Below are 17755 nucleotides of genomic sequence, written 5' to 3'. Positions count from 1 at the left end.
GGGGGCGGGGGGGCTGCCCCTCATCTGGCTCTCTTGCAGAGCTCTCAGGTCCCCCTGGGTTTCCTGGGCATGGGATCAGGAGATGCCGGGAAGGAGACTGGAGCCAGAGGCCCCCAGGGGAAGCGGAGGGGGGGGGGTCTGCACCTTCCTCGCCCCGGCATCCCTGGGGAGAGAAGCAGCTAGTCACGCAGCCTCTACTTTTGCAGCTCCCGATGGGCCCCCTATGGATGTCACCTTGCAGCCTGTGACTTCCCAGAGCATCCAAGTCACGTGGAAGGTAAGGTGTCGGCAGAGTTGCTTGGGAGCAGAGATTCCTCTCCCGCCGGTATGGTTAAAACTGGAGCCTTTTGACACTTCCCCCTCACTCAGAGCGGCTTGCCTTTTTTTAAAAAAGGAAGGCCAAACGCAGGTACAAATCAGTGGCTTTGCTGAAGCGTCAGTGGCCACCAACACACTGGTGGCTGGCCCTGAAGTGGAGGAGCCGGCAAATGCAGCCAGCCGAGCATCCAATGAGTCTCACTTTCCCCGCAGGCAGCAGGGAGGGAAGAGACACTCCTGCGTGCACGCCCCCCGTAAGGAAAGAGCCCCTGCCCCTTGGGGGCTCCATCAGCCTTCCAGACCAGAGCTTCCCCCAGCCTTTCTTCTGGGGCCGGGAGCTGGGGGCCTTTCCCTCGCAGAGCCCCTGTTGGGCAGGGTCGGGGCGGCTGGCGATGCCCTTCTGGGGTGGACCGGCAGCACTTGGACATGAAGCTTTGCACGTGTGGACTGCTGTTACTGGCTCGCACACAGGAGCATGCCCCCCTGGCAGAGGATGGCCATGAGTTTGTCCTTATCAGTGCCTGCTGGTGAAAGCGGTTCCCACGTTGCCTACCGAGAACTGTCAATTCTTAAAACAGGAAAGACCATGGAGAAGAATTTGGCCACTTAAAAATGCCCCGAGGGCCCAATGCCTGTGGCACGGCGGAACCAGGAGATCCTGTGCCTTTTCCGTTGCCAGAACAGCCCTGGGGGGAAAGGGGCGTGGCCTGGCACTGCGGTGCCCGCACCCCATGCCGCATTTACTGATAGCCAGATTTGTCTCTAAAATGGCGCTGGTCAGACCTGGGGAGGCCGTAAGCTCTAGCTTGGGGGAGAGGGAGGAGATACTCCACGGGTATCTGCAGCTCAGCCAGGGCTAGGATTTCGCCCTCCTTGTGAGTCATCTTTAATACTCAAGTGCCTGTGCTCAAATCCACAAACGGGCCGGGCGCCGGGAATTTCTGGGGGTTCTGTTGGCTACTTGTCCGAGGCCGTCCTGGTAGCATTCGTGCTGCCTTGTTTCTCCCCTTCCATCGTCCCTGCCCTGTGAGTGTGGCGAGGTGGCATCCACCCAGCGAGCCTCATGGCTGAGGGCCTCCTCCTCCCCCTCGTGCCCGGCGCGTGCCCTGTTGGCTGTGCCCTGGCTCTGGGCCGGAGGGCGACTCCAGGGCCTGACTCATGGCCAGAACGGTGATCCTGAATGTGGTGCACATGTGTGTGTGTGTGCGTGCGTGCGTGTGTGAGGAATCCGAGTGAGGGGAAAGAGGGCTGAAGTGAGAAGCAGCTAGAGACGGTGCAGATGCTGAGCTGCAGCCCAGCTGCCGGATGGCCGATAAAATGTAGAAGCTGATTTACTTTTCAGCATCAGTATAATGAAAAATAAAATTGATTAGTAAGTTAGAAGTCGGAATGAGACAGCAAGTCGGTAAATTTAGGGTCCCAGCATCTCTTCTTTCCTGCCTCCCCACTCCCCCGCAGCTTCTTAAGGGATGAAAAACAGATTAATGAAAAATAAGATTCACTTGAAGCATAAGTCACTGTGTTTTAAGACTCTTTCAGCAAGATGGATCGCTTCAGCTTTGTAACGTAAATTTGCAATCAGCCCTATTGATTTCTTAACGCTTCAAAGAAATATTGTTAAGATTGATTCGACTTGGGCCTCCTGCATTTTTAAGGCCTGCAGGCCTGGGGGGTTATTCCGGTGCCCTAATCAGATCCCTGAGCTGCTGGCTGGCTCCTTTCCTATCAATTGCAGCATTTCCAGCAGCAACCAGGTATCATCACAATAGCGTCGATCTCACGGCTCTTGCAAGGGTTTGAGATCAGGGGCCACCTCAGAGAATCTAGAGGATGAAGAGTTTCATCTGGAAACTTTATCCGTTCAGAAGGCTGCAGCCAGGAAGAGCCAGATCGCAATAGAGAAATTGAAAAATTTTTTTTTTTAAAGCCCTGCTTTGGTACCCATGATGCCACCTGGCCAACCCCATGAAAATAGCAGGGCCCATAGCGGCCCCAGATGTCAACTCTGATCCTTTCTGTGCGGAGTGCAGCCTCTTCAGACCAAGCTGGGCTTCTCTTCCTTGGTCGGACACATGGCCCCAGATGAGAGGAGAATGTCAGCAGTCTCCATTTACTGGACCCATTTATGATATGACCGGGGAAGGGGGCGGGGGGAAGTGCTTGGGCTTGTAGGGGGTTCTTCATCCTTTGTATGTTCCAGCTGTGTGTTGGGAAAAGAAGGTTCCTCAGCATCCACACACACAACACATACACGGGACTTGCCAGTTTCCACGAATACTGGTGGACTCTCTTGTTCTCCACCCCCCACCCCCTTTTAGTGCCCGACAGTATTTCTTTGTAATTGTCCATCTCTGCAGGCCCCTAAAAAGGAGCTCCAGAATGGGGTGATCCGAGGCTACCAAATTGGCTATCGGGAAAACAGTCCCGGAAGCAACGGGCAGTACAGCATCGTGGAGATGAAGGCCACCGGGGACAATGAGGTCTACACCCTTGACAATCTGAAGAAATTTGCCCAGTATGGGGTGGTGGTGCAGGCGTTCAATCGGGCTGGCACCGGCCCCTCGTCCAGCGAGATCAACGCCACGACCCTGGAGGATGGTAAGTGGAGCGCTCAGAAACCCTTTGCCCCTTCCCAGCTTCTCTCTGCCAGGGCCTGGAGTGCCAGAGGTGTGGGCGGTGGAGGCATGGGGCCTCTTCCTGCAGTGCCGGGTCCTGCCCACTCCCCAAAGCAGACCGGCTTCCACGCCATCCCAAAGGAACTGTTGCTGAAGGTCCCCGGTCAGGAGTTAGGGGGTTCCAGCCGTGTTTCCTTTTCCCCTTTGCGTATTTGCTGCCATGCCTGCGACCAGTGACCTGCCCTGTATTTTAGCCTCTGTTCCCCTACCACCACCACCACCACCCCAACTGGCTCCCAGTCCCTTAGCTGCACTTTCTAATTTCTTATTTGTGAATCCAACCACAGATTTTGGTGATATTTAAAAATCTTCACCCCCAAAAGAAGCTTTGGCCCACAGCAAACCGTACACCCCCACATTCGGGGGAAGGTTCCCTTCGAGGAGACTTGTGCTGTTCCCTGGTCCAAAGTGGAGCTGTCAGGGCAGCAGGAAGGAGGGTCCTGTGGCAGCCCCAGGCCTGCTGGGAGCAGCTGCGAAGGAGGAGGAGCCGAGCCGGCCGGCAGCTTTCTGCCTCTGCTGCCCCTCGGACTTGTCCACCCACCTGCCTGCCCGCCCAGCCAGGGTCCCCCCAGGAAGGCAAGATCTGCACTGGCCTTGGAGTCTTTGGAAACACACAAAAAGTTTCTCCCTCCATTTGCTCAGCAGTTTTTCATATTTAATTAAGACCCTCGTTAGCCTGTCAGCGCATGAGCATTTCCTGGCTCGATTAGCACTCCTCCTGGGGTATTCAAGGGTCCCTGTTTTAACAATAGTGCCTTTCCCATAATTATATTACCTTCATTTTGTTCAAATGGACTCTCTATTAGTTTATTGCACCCGGCCCCTAATTACACAGTGCTTACAGTTTTACACCTAAGTAATATGAAACAATAATCATTTTCAAAGAGGATCGTTAGGATGATGTATCATCAGTTAAACGCTCATAAAAATTGGAGCCTCTCTCTTTGGGGGCGGTGGGATTTCATTACCTCACTCACTCACCGTGCCCCCCCTTCCTCTTTCTTCCAAGCAATCTAAGGGCGGGTTTCTCGGGAAGTGCGGGCAGGAGCCGGCAGGACAGTGTGGCAGCGCCCGAGGGACTTGGCCCTGATGCAGCCGGCCGGCCAGCCAGTGTGGTGCCTTGGAAGCCACGGGGGCGGGGGGGTCGCAGATCCCGCAGGTCCCACTGCCTCTTGGCTCCCCACTGTGGAACCGGGGGCCCCAGGAGCTGCGGGGGAGAGGGGGGAGAGCAGGGGTCCCTTGTGGTTGGGGCCCGTGGCCGTCCCTCACAGAAGTTTCTTTTGGCAGTGCCTAGCCAGCCCCCAGAAAATGTGAGGGCCTTGTCCATCACCTCTGACGTGGCCGTCATCTCGTGGTCTGAGCCCCCACGGAGCACCCTCAATGGCGTCTTGAAGGGTTACCGCGTCATCTTCTGGTCCCTCTACATGGATGGAGGTGGGTCAGGGCTGGTGTCGATTCCTTCCAGCTTCCGTTTGCACTCCGGGAACGATGTGGTCGGGCCTCGTTTGCTCACGAGGGCTTTCCGGCAGTTTCCGTTTCTGTTGTGGTGGGGAGTGTGGAGTTTTCTGGACATTCTCCCAGCGGTCTTTTGTCCCTGGGGCAGCATGGCAAGGCGTGCTTGACCTGGTGTCCTGTGACCGTGCCTGTGCGGCCTGGGTGTGCCACCCCACACTGTGCCTCTGACACAGAATGAACTCCTTCAGAGTTGTTCTTGGTCATGATTTGTGTCACTTGACTCTGCGGCTGCTGAGAGAGTCAGGGGTGTTGTTACAAACACATCCAAGGCAGCCCCTTCCCTCAAAGGACTCTCGGCTCTGCTTTGTTCCACCTCCCCCCGCAAGTCACCCAGGAAACCTCTCCATCCCCAGAGCCGGATGCCGGATGCAGAGCCTGCAAACCCCTCTCTTCCCAGCCCCCCTCCTGTGGCTGGCACAGGGCTTCTGCTCTAGTGTAGGCACCGAAAAACCAGCAGAGGTGTTGAGGCCTCTCGTGTCCTCTGGTCAGTGCTGGAGGCAGAGGCCAGGGCCATCTGGCCAAAAAGAGCTCAAGCAGCTGTAAGGATCGGGAGTGGTGGGGGCGGGGGGCTCCTCAGTGGCGCCAGGGTCGGACGTGGCAGAGAGGTCAGAGGCCCGTGCCCATGCCCTGTGCCCTTGAGACCCCTCTGCTGTCTGTGGAGAAGGAGGAAGCTGCGCTCAGAGGGCCCTGCGGTGGCTCCGTGAAGACACCCCGGAGCCCCTGGCTCCGGAGGGACCCTCTGTTTTCACCCGGGGGTGTGTGCGGCTGCCCCCCCCCCGAGGGCTCTGCTCCCTCCCCACTTCAGCCGGAGCCTGGGCCAGCCCCCAGAGGGAAAGAAGAGCGGCCTTCCCTTGAGGGGTGGGGGGAGCCCCCTGCTTCCGCCCGCACACCCTGTGGCTCGCCGGTGTTGGACGTTGCCCGTCCGTTCCCTGCTCTCCTGGGCAGGCGGCGCTGCCCGCCCTGCTCAGCAAGCCACGTGGGGGGTGGGCAGCCGCTGTGTGGTCCCTGCAGGCCCTCGAGGCGTCTGCTCTCTGACCGAGGCCTGCAGCCGCTGCCAGTCCCCTGCAGGAGTGTTGTGTGAGGGTGTGGGGGCTGCCTCCTCCTCCAGCCCCTCCTGCTGTTTTCCCCTCGCAGAGTGGGGGGAGATGCAGAACATCACCACCACCCGGGAGCGAGTGGAGCTGCGTGGCATGGAGAAGTTCACCAACTACAGCGTGCAAGTCCTGGCCTACACGCAGGCGGGCGACGGCGTCCGCAGCAACGTCCTCCACATCCAGACCAAGGAGGACAGTGAGTTGCCAGAGGCGGGGCGGGGTGGGTGGGGGGCTACGGGTGCTCTGTGCCTTCTCTACAGTGGCTGAGGGGGGAAGTGGGGTTGCCAACTCCTGCTCGGGGGAATTCCTGGGGACTTGGGGGTGGAGTGTTTGGGGAGGGGAGGGAGCTCAGCAGGGATGTGATGCCATAGAGCCCCCCGCCCCCCCCTGCAAAGCAGCCATTTCCAGCAGGGGACCTGAACTCTGCCGTCTGGAGAAGGGTCGCCATTCTGGGAGAAGCCCGGGGGCGGGGGGCCCTGCCAGGTGGAGAATGGCAGCCCTACCGGGCAGGGCTTACCTGTGGCTGGTGGACAGTGCAGCCCCCCCCCCACCCCCCAGAGCAGTTCACTTCCTTGCAGGGAGGGCCTTGTTTGGGGCAGCAGGTCTGTGTCTCGTCTCTACTGATCTGGTGTTTTTGCATGTTGGTGAGAGATCTCCCACTGGGAACTGAGAGCTCCGGAGAGGGCTGCGTGTTGCCCACTCCCTGCGCATGGCCAGCAGCCCCCCCCTGGCCCCCCACCCCGTGCGCAGGGCTGGCCGCAGAGAGAGCCCCCCCCCCAGGGGACAGAGTTTGGGGAGCCCAGAGTTAGCTTGGAGGCCTCAGCCGGGGCTCTCCGGGAGCCGACCCGGGACGGTGGCCGCTCCTCTGGAAGCTCCTCTGCCCCGGCCCTCCCGGCGGCAGCAGCAGCAGCAGGGATGGTTGTCGCTCTCAGTCACACACACACACGCATGCACAAGGGGAGGTGGGGTGCTGGGGGTCGGCTCGGCTTCCCCCGCCTGCCCCCTTTCAGCGCCTGAGCAGCCAGCCAGCCTCACAGGACGGGCCTTGCAAAAAAGCCCACCGTTTCCTGCCTGTTTCCTCCGCTGCAGAAGCCTGTCCACCCCGAGCGCAGGGTTGTCGTCTGGTAAACGAGCCCCTAGCTGGAAGAGGTTGGGGGATGGGAGGGGACTAGGGTTGCCAGCTCCGGGTTAGGAAATACCTGGAGATTTTGGGGGCGGAGCCTGAGGAGGGCGGAGTTTGGGGTGGGGAGGGACTTCAGTGCCAAAGCGGCCATTTTCTCCAGGTGAACCGATTTCTAACGGCTGGAGATCAGGTGTAATAGCGGGAGATCTCCAGCCACAACCTGGAGGTTGGCAACCCTAGGTGGGATGGTGCTGTGAAACACCACATCGTGATTTTGTCGAAGCCTTTCACGGTCAGAGTTCATTGGTTCTTGTAGGTTATCCGGGCTGTGTGACCGTGGTCTTGGAATTTTCTTTCCTGACGTTTCGCCAGCAACTGTGGCCGGCATCCTCAGAGGAGTAACACTGAAGGACAGTGTCTCTCAGTGTCAAGTGTGTAGGAAGAGTAATATATAGTCAGAAAGGGGTTGGGTTTGAGCTGAATCATTGTCCTGCAAAAAGTAACAAAGGTAATGTGCTAACCATTGTCCTGTGAGTATCAAGATAATGTGCTGATGAGGGTGTGGTATGTTAATGTGGACCCAGTGTATCCTGAAGTGATCTGTTAATGTGTGAAATCCAAGGCTAATCTGCATGGCTATTGTGGACTGCAGTCTTTGTTAGTCTGGAGTTTTTCAGGACAGGAAGCCCAGCCTTATTCATTCTTAAACTCTCTTCTTTTCTGTAAAAGTTGTGCTGATGTTTATGAATTTCAATGGCTTCTCTGTGCAATCTGACAAAATAGTTGGTAGAATTGTCCAGTCTTTCAGTGTCTTGGAATAAGACCCTGTGTCCTGTTTGTGTCAGTCCATGTTCAGCCATGTTTGTCAGATTACAGGACAATGATTCAGCTCAAGCCCCTTTCTGACTATATATTACTCTTCTTACACACTTGACACTGAGAGACACTGTCCTTCAGTGTTACTCCTCTGAAGATGCCTGCCACAGCTGCTGGCGAAAAGTCAGGAAAGAAAATACCAAGACCACGGTTACACAGCCCGGATAACCTACAAGAACCAACCACATCGTGATGCTGGAGAGGCAAAAAGGTCTCCAGGCCCTCACTCGGAATGAGCATCAGGACTGACAGAATGTAGATTTGTCTCTAAAAAGCAGTGGGAGTTCCAGATAAGGTTGCCAACTGACCAAGAAAGAGGCTTGGATTGCTCCTCTGCTTTTAATGGAAACCTGATCGATAAAAATCACCAAGTGGAACTTTGGACAATACAGAGTAATCACTTATTACTGGCTCATTCCTGCAGTTCCAACTGCTGCGAGAGGCCCAGGAGTAGGAGCCAGTCTTTTCTAAGTTGGCAGCCTCTCGATCTTGGTTGGGATCCTGGCGCTGAGTCTTGTGTGAGTGGGGCGGGGGGTGGTGGCATTGGTGCTGGTGAACGGAAAGAGGTGGATGCAGGATGGATTTGGGGGTGGGGGAGCTGGGGAGAAGAAGTTGGGGGGGTTAAGGCTGCAGACTTCCTGTGCATTTGCAAGTACTGTATGTTCCACCACGGTATAAATAAGTTAAGTAAAACCAGCTCTTTAATATTCTTGCCACTTTTCCTTTAACGTTTCTTACCTAATGAACAATTATTATTCTGTTCATGGATGGAGACAGCAAGCCAGTCGTGTTTGGTTTTGATCAGGGTCACATGGTGGGGGGGCAGACGGATCTTTGTCTGGGGGCCCATGGTGGCTCTCGGCAGGTCTGCCTGCGCCCACGCCCTCAACCATTACTCCCAACACCGTGCGTCCACGAGAGCTCGGACGGGGCCCGTAAACAACAAGGAGCCCCTTGGCATGAAGAGCTGGAGGCGAGTCCAGTCCGGGTGAGGAATGCTGGCTTCCTCCAGGGCGCCCCCCCTTGTTCAGGGCACCAGGTGGGACCTGAAAGGACTTGACCTGGACCACCGATCTCTGTCCAGATCAGGAATACCCTGGACAGAAACACACACACACACCGTAGGTTTCTCCCGGCACGACCAAGGAGGCCAGGCAAAAGCCCCTTTGTGAGGAGTGGAAAGGCAGGGCCGGAACTCCTGGGAGGAGAGTGTTCAGTTCGCTGTGAGTCTGGCAAGACAAGCCCTGGGGAGCATTCAGAGGGACAGCAGAGACTCTCTTTCTCCATGCCAAAGGCGGTGTTTGTTCTTTTTCTTCAGTCATCCCATGAAGCTAAAGTGATGATCCAGTGTGAGTTTGGCCTGGGAGGATTGGGGAAGGGGCTCATGTGCCCTGCCAGCAATCGGGGGTGGGGGGTGGGGAGAGGTTGCTTTGTCTCCTGCTGTGGGAAAAGAGAGTTTCAGGAATCTGTGCAGGCAGCCCAACTTCCCACTGTTTCTCCCATTTAATTATTTTTTAACTTTTTTACTCATTATCGGCTGCCAAAGGATTTTGTGCTCCGGCTTGGTTTTTTAAGATAAAGGTAAAAGTTCCCTGTGCACGCACCGGGTCATTCCTGACCCATGGGGTGACGTCACATCCCGATGTTTTCTAGGCAGACTTTGTTTGCGGGGTGGTTTGCCAGTGCCTTCCCCAGTCATCTTCCCTTTACCCCCAGCAAGCTGGGTCCTCATTTTACCGACCTCGGAAGGATGGAAGGCTGAGTCAACCTTGAGCCGGCTACCTGAAACCAACTTCCGTCGGGATCGAACTCAGGCCGTGAACAGAGCTTTTGACTGCAGTACTGCAGCTTAACACTCTGTGCCACGGGGCTCCTGGGTTTTTTAGTCACTGCTAATTGTTGAAGATTTTGTGCATTTGTTGTGTTGTGAGCTACCTCAAGCAGGTTCTCTGGAGCGGCGGCACATGCGTTTTCTAAATAAATGATTCTGGAGTGCCAGTGCAGGCAGGGGAACTGAAACAGTGCTGGTAAAGAATTATTTCTTCCAGGGAAGCAAGAAGACTTTGTTTCTCCAAAGAAAATGAGAGTTAGAGGCCATTTTTAATTTTTTTCCCTTTAGGTACCAATCTTACAGCAGTATAATATTAATATTAATAATAGTAATAGTAAAAGCAGCAGCAGCAGTAGTAGTAATAATGTCTTATTTTTATAGTTTTAAAATATTTTACTCTCCTGTTGCACTAGTGTAGAAATTAATTAAAGACAGAAATGGAATAACATATATCATTTTAAATTTTATGTGAGTAATTTTTATGCTTTTCTTTTCAATACCAGTGCAGCAGCAGAGTAAAACTAGGTTTAAAACCCTATTTGAAAAATGAAAATAAATTAAAACAAAAGAAAAAAAATCCAACTGTTCTATAAGGAAGACATTTTTCTTTCCATGTACGTATTGTTTCGCCTTTCCACACCAGCACTATGGCAGAGTAAAAAATAAACAATAAATAACAAAACGGAGATCCCAATTGCTACAGAAGGACAAAAACCTCCCTGGAAATATTTAGGGCTGTTTCTCCCCTTTCTGCACAACCACAGGATGGCCGCTTTACTATGATGACCCTTCCCTTTTTTCCTCCTTGAGTCTCTTTATCATGACTGATAACAGGAATTCCAAAAATGCCCGCCTGCAAAAATGCCTGCCTTCTGACCCTCTCGGAGGGCCACTTCAGGGAAAAAACGTCTGACCCTGGCAGGAGGACCCCAAAATCCAGGGAGAGGATTTGGAAAGCAGCCCGAGGGGCGCGAGAGCCCCAGACCCCCCCCCCACCGTGTCGGGCAGGCAGGTGCTTCCCAGGACGCCTGGAGCAGGCAGCTGCCTGGCCCTGAGGAGGGAGGAGGGGGCGGCCCACCAGCACCGGGGGTGGGGGGTGGGGGGCCCATCTCAGCGCTGGCAGCCAAGCCGGTCTCCCCGGCCGCCCCGGCAGCTTTAGCTGGGCCTGGCTCTCCAGTGGGGCAGCTGCTCCACTTTGCACCACCGTGGCAGGCGAGGGGGGGGGGAGGGACCGTCTCCTTCCCCACCCAACCGGAGAGGACCACGAAGCGAAACCTTGTCCCGCTGGTTCGGGTGTGTGTGTGCGGCGTGGGGTGGGGAGCACTCGCTTGGCTGCAGCTGCCCTCCTTATTCCTTGACCAGGGTGGAGGAGGCAGCAGAAGACTGTCTGGGGCCTGGCACTGTTGAGAGGAGCCCACCGCCTCCCCCCACCCTGCATAGAGTGGTTGAGGAGCTCCTCTGCTGCCCTCCCCCCTTCCAGCTGGATTCAGTCCCGGTGGGTCTCGTGGCTCTCATTTAAAATTCAAATCTGTCTCATTTAGGCCAAGCAGGGCGGCTGGAGCGCCGGCTTCTGCCAGAACAAATTGTGTCACTGTTTCTCCGCGGCATCTCCCTCCTGCAGCCCAGCCCTCGCGGGCCTTCGGGGGGGGGGGGCGGTATCTGCGCAGCATCTCTGTGACTATTCTGTGCAGGCAGCCCTCATACCAGGGATGGGTCCCCTAGTGGGACCGTCAGAATGGCCAGTGCCAGAGACCCTGTTGCTCCTGAGGGGTCTCTGGCCACTGCCCTCCTGCCACTCTCAGCCACGCCCATCCCTTGGGCTGGGTGCACCTGTTAGAATAGAATCATTGAATCATAGGAGCATAGAGTTGGAAGGGACCACCAGGGTCATCTAGTCCAACCCCCTGCACAATGCAGGAAATTCACAGCTACCTCTGATGTGCTCCAAAATTGTCCATAGAGTCCAATGAAAGACAATTAAGAGGAGGTTGGATGATTACAGCTTGCTTTATTGGCCAAAAAGTCATAACTGGGTGAGCCAGGATACAGACAATGAGTTCTGCAATCCTGTCACACCGAGGCAGGGGCAATGCAAGAGGTTTTATAGACATTTGACATTCCAATACAACATTGAAACATTTACTTAACATCTGATGTTAGCTTGTCAGTGCAACGTCATTAGTTTCTGCAGCACCTGCGTGAGCATTGCTACATTAATGAATGGAGCCTAGTGTTCCCTAGCAGGCTGAAGCAAAAGTTACTGAAGGGGGAAGGGGGGGAATGCCGGAGCGTTCCTTATCAGACATTGGAATGTGTGTGCTTGGTGCTATGCAAGAGAAAGGAAAGGAGGGGCCATTGGGAAGCTGCTTCTTTGGTTTTTCTTGGAAGCAGTTTATGCGTGTAGCTTGCGTGTATATCTGAATGGGAGTTCAGGCATGATTAATCAGGCACAACACTTCCCCCCACCCACAGACCCTAGTGACCCCTACTCCACGCCCAGAAGATGGCAAAAACAAAACCAAAAAAAACCCTCTAGGTTCCCTGGGCAACCTGGCCTGGAGGAAAAAATACCGGTACTTCCTGACCCCAAAGTGGCAGTCGGCACTACTCTGGACATGCAAAAAAGGGCCACGAGAACCAAACACTGACGCAAATCATCCTGCCCTCCCTCTCATGATCTGCCTAAGGTCATAGAATCAGCATTGCTGACAGATGCCATCTAACCTCTGCTTAAAAATCTCCAGGGAAGGAGAGCCCACCACCTCCTGAATAAACCTGTTCCACTGAGGAACTGCTCTAACTTTCACAAAGTTCTTCCTAATGTTTAGCCGGAAACTCTTTTGATTTAATTTCAACCCGTTGGTTCTGGTCCGACCTTATGGGGCAACAGAAAACAACTCGGCACCCTCCTCTCTATGACAGCCCTTCAAGTACTTGAAGATGGTTATCATATCACCTCTCAGTTGTCTCCTTGCCAGGCTAAACATACCCAGCTCCTTCAACATTTCCTTATAAAACTTGGTCTCCAGACCCCTCACCATCTTTGTTGCCCTCCTCTGGACATGTTCCAGCTTGTCTACATCCATCTTAGAATCATAGAATTGGAAGGGACCACCAGGGTCATCTAGTCCAACCCCCTACACAATGCAGGAAATTAACAACTACCTCCCCCCCACATCCCCAGTGACCCCAACCCTCGCCCTGCAACGCAGGATCCCACAATCAAAGCACTCCCGACAGATGGCCATCTAGCCTCTGCTTAAAGACCTCCAAAGACAGGGACTCCACCACCCTCTGAAGCAGTGCATTCCACCATCGAACAGCCCTCACCGTCAGAAAGTTCTTCCTAATGTTTAGGTGGAATCACTTTTCTTTTAGTTTAAATCCATTACTCCGTGTCCTAGTCTCTGGAGCAACAGAGAACAAGCTGGTTCCCTCATCAACATGACATCCCTTCAAATATTTAAACATGTCTCCCCTCAACCTTCTCTTCTCCAAACTAAACAAACCCAACTCCCTAAGTCTCTCCTCATAGGGCCGTGTTGGCGAACCTACGGCACGTGTGCCAAGTACGGCATGCGGAGCTCTCTCTGCGTGCACACGCTCGCCGCCCAGCTGGGCGGCGGGGGCTTTGAACCGAGCCACGCTGCTTGCAGGCAGCGCGACGCGGTTCAAAGCCCGCCCCTTCCCTGGACTGCCCGCCGCCCAGCTGGGCAGTCCAGAGAAGGGGCGGGCTTTGAACCGTGCGGGGCTGCTTGCAGGCAGCGTGGTGCGGTTCAAGGCCCAAGGGACTGCCCAGCTGGGCGGCAGGGGCTTTGAACCGCGCCGCGCTGCCTGCCCCCCCCTCCCAAGCGATCCTGGCCCCGGAGAGGGCCAGGCTCGCTTTCCCCACCGCCGCCCCTCTCCCGTGTGATCCTGGCCCAGGAGAGGGCCAGGCTCGCATTCCCCGCCGCCCTCCCCCCTCTCCCGGGCACAGTCAGGCTGCTGCTTTCTTCTCCCCCCCCCCCCGATGCAGGCCAGGTCTACTCATTAGTTTCTATGCGCATAGAAACCAATGGGTAGACCTTGTCTCCTGGGGGGGGGGGAGTCTCAGTCAGGAGGCCAGGTCTACTGCCATGCAAACCATGGGTAGACCTGGTCTCCGGGGGGGGGGGGGAACCCATCTCCATCCGGAGGCCAGGTCTACCCATTGGTTTGCATGACAGTAGACCTGGCCTCCCGACTGAGACCCATGGAGGCCAAGTCTACCCAATGGGTAGACCTGGCCTCCGTGATGGGGGAAGCTTCCCAATGGGGACTCCCCCCACCCCCACGGAGGCCACCCATCTTCAAACCCCCCCCTTTCCTGGACTGCCCGCCGCTCAGCTGTTGGCACTTTGCGATAAATAAGTGGGTTTTGGGTTGCAGTTTGGGCACTCGGTCTCTAAAAGGTTCGCCATCACTGTCATAGGGCATGGATTCCAGACCTCTGACCATTCTGGTCGCCCTCCTCTGGACACACTCCAACTTGTCAACATCCTTCTTAAATTGTGGAGCCCAAAACTGGACACAGTATTCCAAGTGAGGTCTGACCAATGCAGAATACAGTGGTAGTATTACTTCTCTTTATCTAGACACAATACTCCTATTGGTGCAGCCCAGAATTGCATTGGCCTTCTTAGCCACCATATCACTCTGTTGACGCATGTTCAGTTTGTGGTCCACTAAGACTCCCAGATCTCTTTCACATGTACTGTTGTCAAGCCAACTATCTCCCATCCTGTACCTATGCCTTATGTTGTTTCTGCCTAGGTGAAGTACCTTACACTTCTCCTTATTGAAATCCATTTTATTACTTATGGCCCAGCTCTCCAGTCTATCAAGGTCATTCTGAACTCTGACCCTATCCTCCGGGGTATTAACTACCCCTCCTAACTTGGTGTCACCTGCAGATTTGATTAGCATGCTCTGTATTCCGTCATCCAAGTCATTTATAAAAATATTAAATAGTACTGGTCCCAGGACAGACCCCTGGGGTACTCCACTAATCACTCCTCTCCAGGATGAAGTTGTGCCATTAATGAGCACCCTTTGGGTTCGGTTGGTCAACCAATTACCAATCCACCTAACAGTAGCAGTGTCCATCCCACATTTTACTAGCTTTATTTCAAGAAGATCATGGGGGACTTTATCAAAGGCTTTACTGAAATCAAGGTACACTACATCTACAGCATTCCCTTCATCTACCATACTTGTCACTCTATCCAAAAAAAAAAGATATGAGATTAGTTTGGCATGACGTGTTTTTGAGAAACCCATGTTGACTGTCAGTGATCACGGTATTTCTTTCTAAGTGCTTACAGACCATCTGTTTAATTATCTGCTCTAGTATTTTACCTGGTATTGATGTCAGGCTGATTGGGCGATAATTGTTTGGGATTTCTTTCCTCCCCTTCTTAAAGATGGGGACCACATTAGCCCTCCTCCAGTCTGCTGGAACCTCTCCTGTTCTTCATGAATTCTCAAAGATTATTGCCAGTGGTTCTGAAATCACTTCAGCCAGTTCTTTTAACACCCTTGGATGCAGTTCGTCCAGCCCCGGAGACTTGAATTCATCAAGAGTAGCCAGGTATTCCCGTACTATCTCAGTGTCTATACTATGCTGTAATTCCCCTACTGCATCCTCTATTCCCCTTTTGGGAGAAGACTGATACAAAAAAGGAGTTAAGTAATTCTGCCTTTTCTGCCTCCCCTGTTAATAACTCACCATCCTCTCCAAGCAATGGCCCGATTGTTACCGTGATCTTCCTTTTGTTATGGACATAACCAAACCCCCTTTTTTTGTTGTTTTTAACTTCCCTGGCTAGTTGAAGCTCATTCTGCGCTTTAGCTTTCCTGACTTTCTCCCTACACGTGTTGGCTACTTGTTTGAATTCCTCTTTGTTGATTTCTCTCTTTTTCAATTTCTTGTACATGCCCTTCTTAAATCCTATCTCAACCAAAAGTTCTTTAGGCATCCACTCTGGTTTCTTCAAACCTCTACCTTTTTTTCTCCTCGTGGGAATTGATTTAAATTGTGCCTTCAATATCTCCCTTTTAAGAATTTTCCATCCTTCGTGTACTCCCTTCTCATTCAATATTCTCACCCACGGGATCATACCCAGTAGTTCCCTAAATTTATTGAAATCAGCATTCCTAAAGTCTAGAATACATGTTTGACTATTTCTTGCTTCTCCTTTCTGCTGTTTAACAAACTCCAGGAGAACATGGTCACTCCCACCTAAAGATCCCACTCCTTCTACCCTATAAACCAAGTCATCATTATTGCTTAAGATCAGATCCAAAATGGCTGTTCCCCTTGTTGCTTCTTCCACTTTTTGGACTATGAAGTTGTCTGCTAGGGAAGTGAGGAATTTGTCGGACCTAGTTGTTTTGGCAGAGTTAGCCTTCCAACAGATGTCAGGATAATTGAAATCTCCCATTACTACTACATCTCTCTTTTTTGAATGTTTGGACATCTGTTCCAGGAAAGCATCATCTAACTCCTCAGTCTGGCTTGGGGGTCTATAATATACCCCCACAATGACATCACTATTTTTCTCCCACTTAATTTTTACCCAGATGGTTTCAAGCTGGGTTCCAGTGTCTAAGACCTGGATCTCCTCTCAGGTGTAATCATGCCTAACGTATAATGCTACTCCTTCCCCCTTCCAATTTGGTCTATTTCTCCGAAATAGGTTATACCCTTCAATTAATACATTCCAATCATGAGACTCGTCCCACGTTTCCATAATGCCTATTATATCATATTTGCTTTGTACTATTAAAAGTTCTAGTTCATCCTGCTTATTTCCCATGCTCTGTGCATTAGTGTAGAGACACCTTAGACCACAGGTTCTTCCTCTTGGCAGCTTATTTAAGATTGTTTCCCTCCCATTGTTAAATTTTTGAACTGTCTTTCCTTGCTTATGTGCTACCCTCTGCAATTCGTTCCTATCTATATTTGCAGTTATTGTCCTCACTTGAGGCTTTAAATTTAAGTCTTGCTCCCCCGGAAGATTTAGTTTAAAGCTCTCCTTGTCAGGCTTGCAAGGCTGTGGCCAAACACATTTTTACCCACCTTTGTGAGGTGCAAGCCATCTCCCGATAGAAGACCATTATCCAGGTAGCGTAAGCCATGGTCCAAAAAACCAAACCTTTCCTGGCGACACCATCGACGCAGCCACTCATTTATTTCCAGAATTTTTTGTTCTCTTCCCGATCCGCAGCCTACTACAGGAAGAACCGTCGAAAACACAACCTGTGCTCCCAGTTCCTTCACCTTTCCCCCCAAAGCAGTATAGTCCCTTTTAATACTTTCTGGGCTATGCCAGGCAGTATCATTTGTTCCCACATGAATAAGACGGAAGGGATAATGATCCGTGGGTCTAACAAGTCTATCCAGACTTTCCGTCACATCCTGGATGCGCACCCCCGGCAGACAACACACCTCTCGAGACAACAAGTCCGGTCGACACACTTTACACTCTACCCCTCTCAGTAGGGAATCCCTAATAACCAACACTCGCCTATTCCTACATTGGGGAGCAGAAGTTTGAGTCCTGTCATTCACAGGGACCTGAGAGACCAGAGAGGACTGGGCACTGAAGGTTTGTTCCAATGATCCAGGCTCAGCATCTATAGGGAGGTTTTGAAACCGATTGCTAAGCAGCAGAGGAACGGAATGTCTCCTGACTTTTCTATTTCTGCGGGTAACATTCTTCCACATATTCGCCTCCTGAGATGGGTCCCCCTCCCTACACTGAGTTATTTGGCCCTCCTCCTCTTGTCCTCCCAAGAGGTTTTCAAGAGTTTGGTCCATGTACTCCTCCCCCTCTTTTATACTCTGCAGTGTAGACAAGCGTGCCTCAAGTCCCCTTACTTTCTCCTCCAGTAGAACCACCTACTTACACTTACTGCATGTGTAATTGCAGTTTCCCTTGGGTAGGAATACAAACATTCCACAAACCTTACACTTCACTGCCTCCACTCTCTCACCAGCCATTCCACTTTGATTCATTGCAGACATGGTATGGTTTCTTACACACTCCCTTAATGGTAACCCTACTAAAAGCTTCACGACACTCCCGGTTTCAGAGTACACTACAGATACAAACTTTGTTTCAAGACTCCCAGACACGACCCCCAGGCTTCGGCTAGCGCCAAAGGCTCGCACCTGTGGCTTCTAAATGAACAACTCTCAGTCCCACCCCTCAATGCCAACAGCAGAGGGCGGGGCCAGCAATTACCCCCAGCAATTACACTGCCCTCTTCACTCTGGAAACCTCACTCTTTAGCAGCTCTG

General features: G+C 52.9%; 1 protein-coding gene across 1 annotated transcript in view; it reads left to right on the top strand.

The window, feature by feature from the left end:
• The window catches only part of DSCAML1 (DS cell adhesion molecule like 1), a 161259-nt gene that overhangs the window by 119621 nt on the left and 23883 nt on the right, over positions 1–17755 (top strand). Inside the window, exons 15-18 of the mRNA XM_056860252.1 lie at positions 207–277; positions 2676–2916; positions 4281–4427; positions 5643–5798. Of these exons, the coding sequence (XP_056716230.1) occupies positions 207–277; positions 2676–2916; positions 4281–4427; positions 5643–5798 (615 nt within the window). The remainder of the gene's footprint in view (positions 1–206; positions 278–2675; positions 2917–4280; positions 4428–5642; positions 5799–17755) is intronic.

This window comes from Euleptes europaea, chromosome 14 (assembly GCF_029931775.1).
Source record: "Euleptes europaea isolate rEulEur1 chromosome 14, rEulEur1.hap1, whole genome shotgun sequence".
NCBI lineage: Eukaryota > Metazoa > Chordata > Lepidosauria > Squamata > Sphaerodactylidae > Euleptes > Euleptes europaea.
This window is presented reverse-complemented; position numbering and strand designations above follow the sequence as displayed.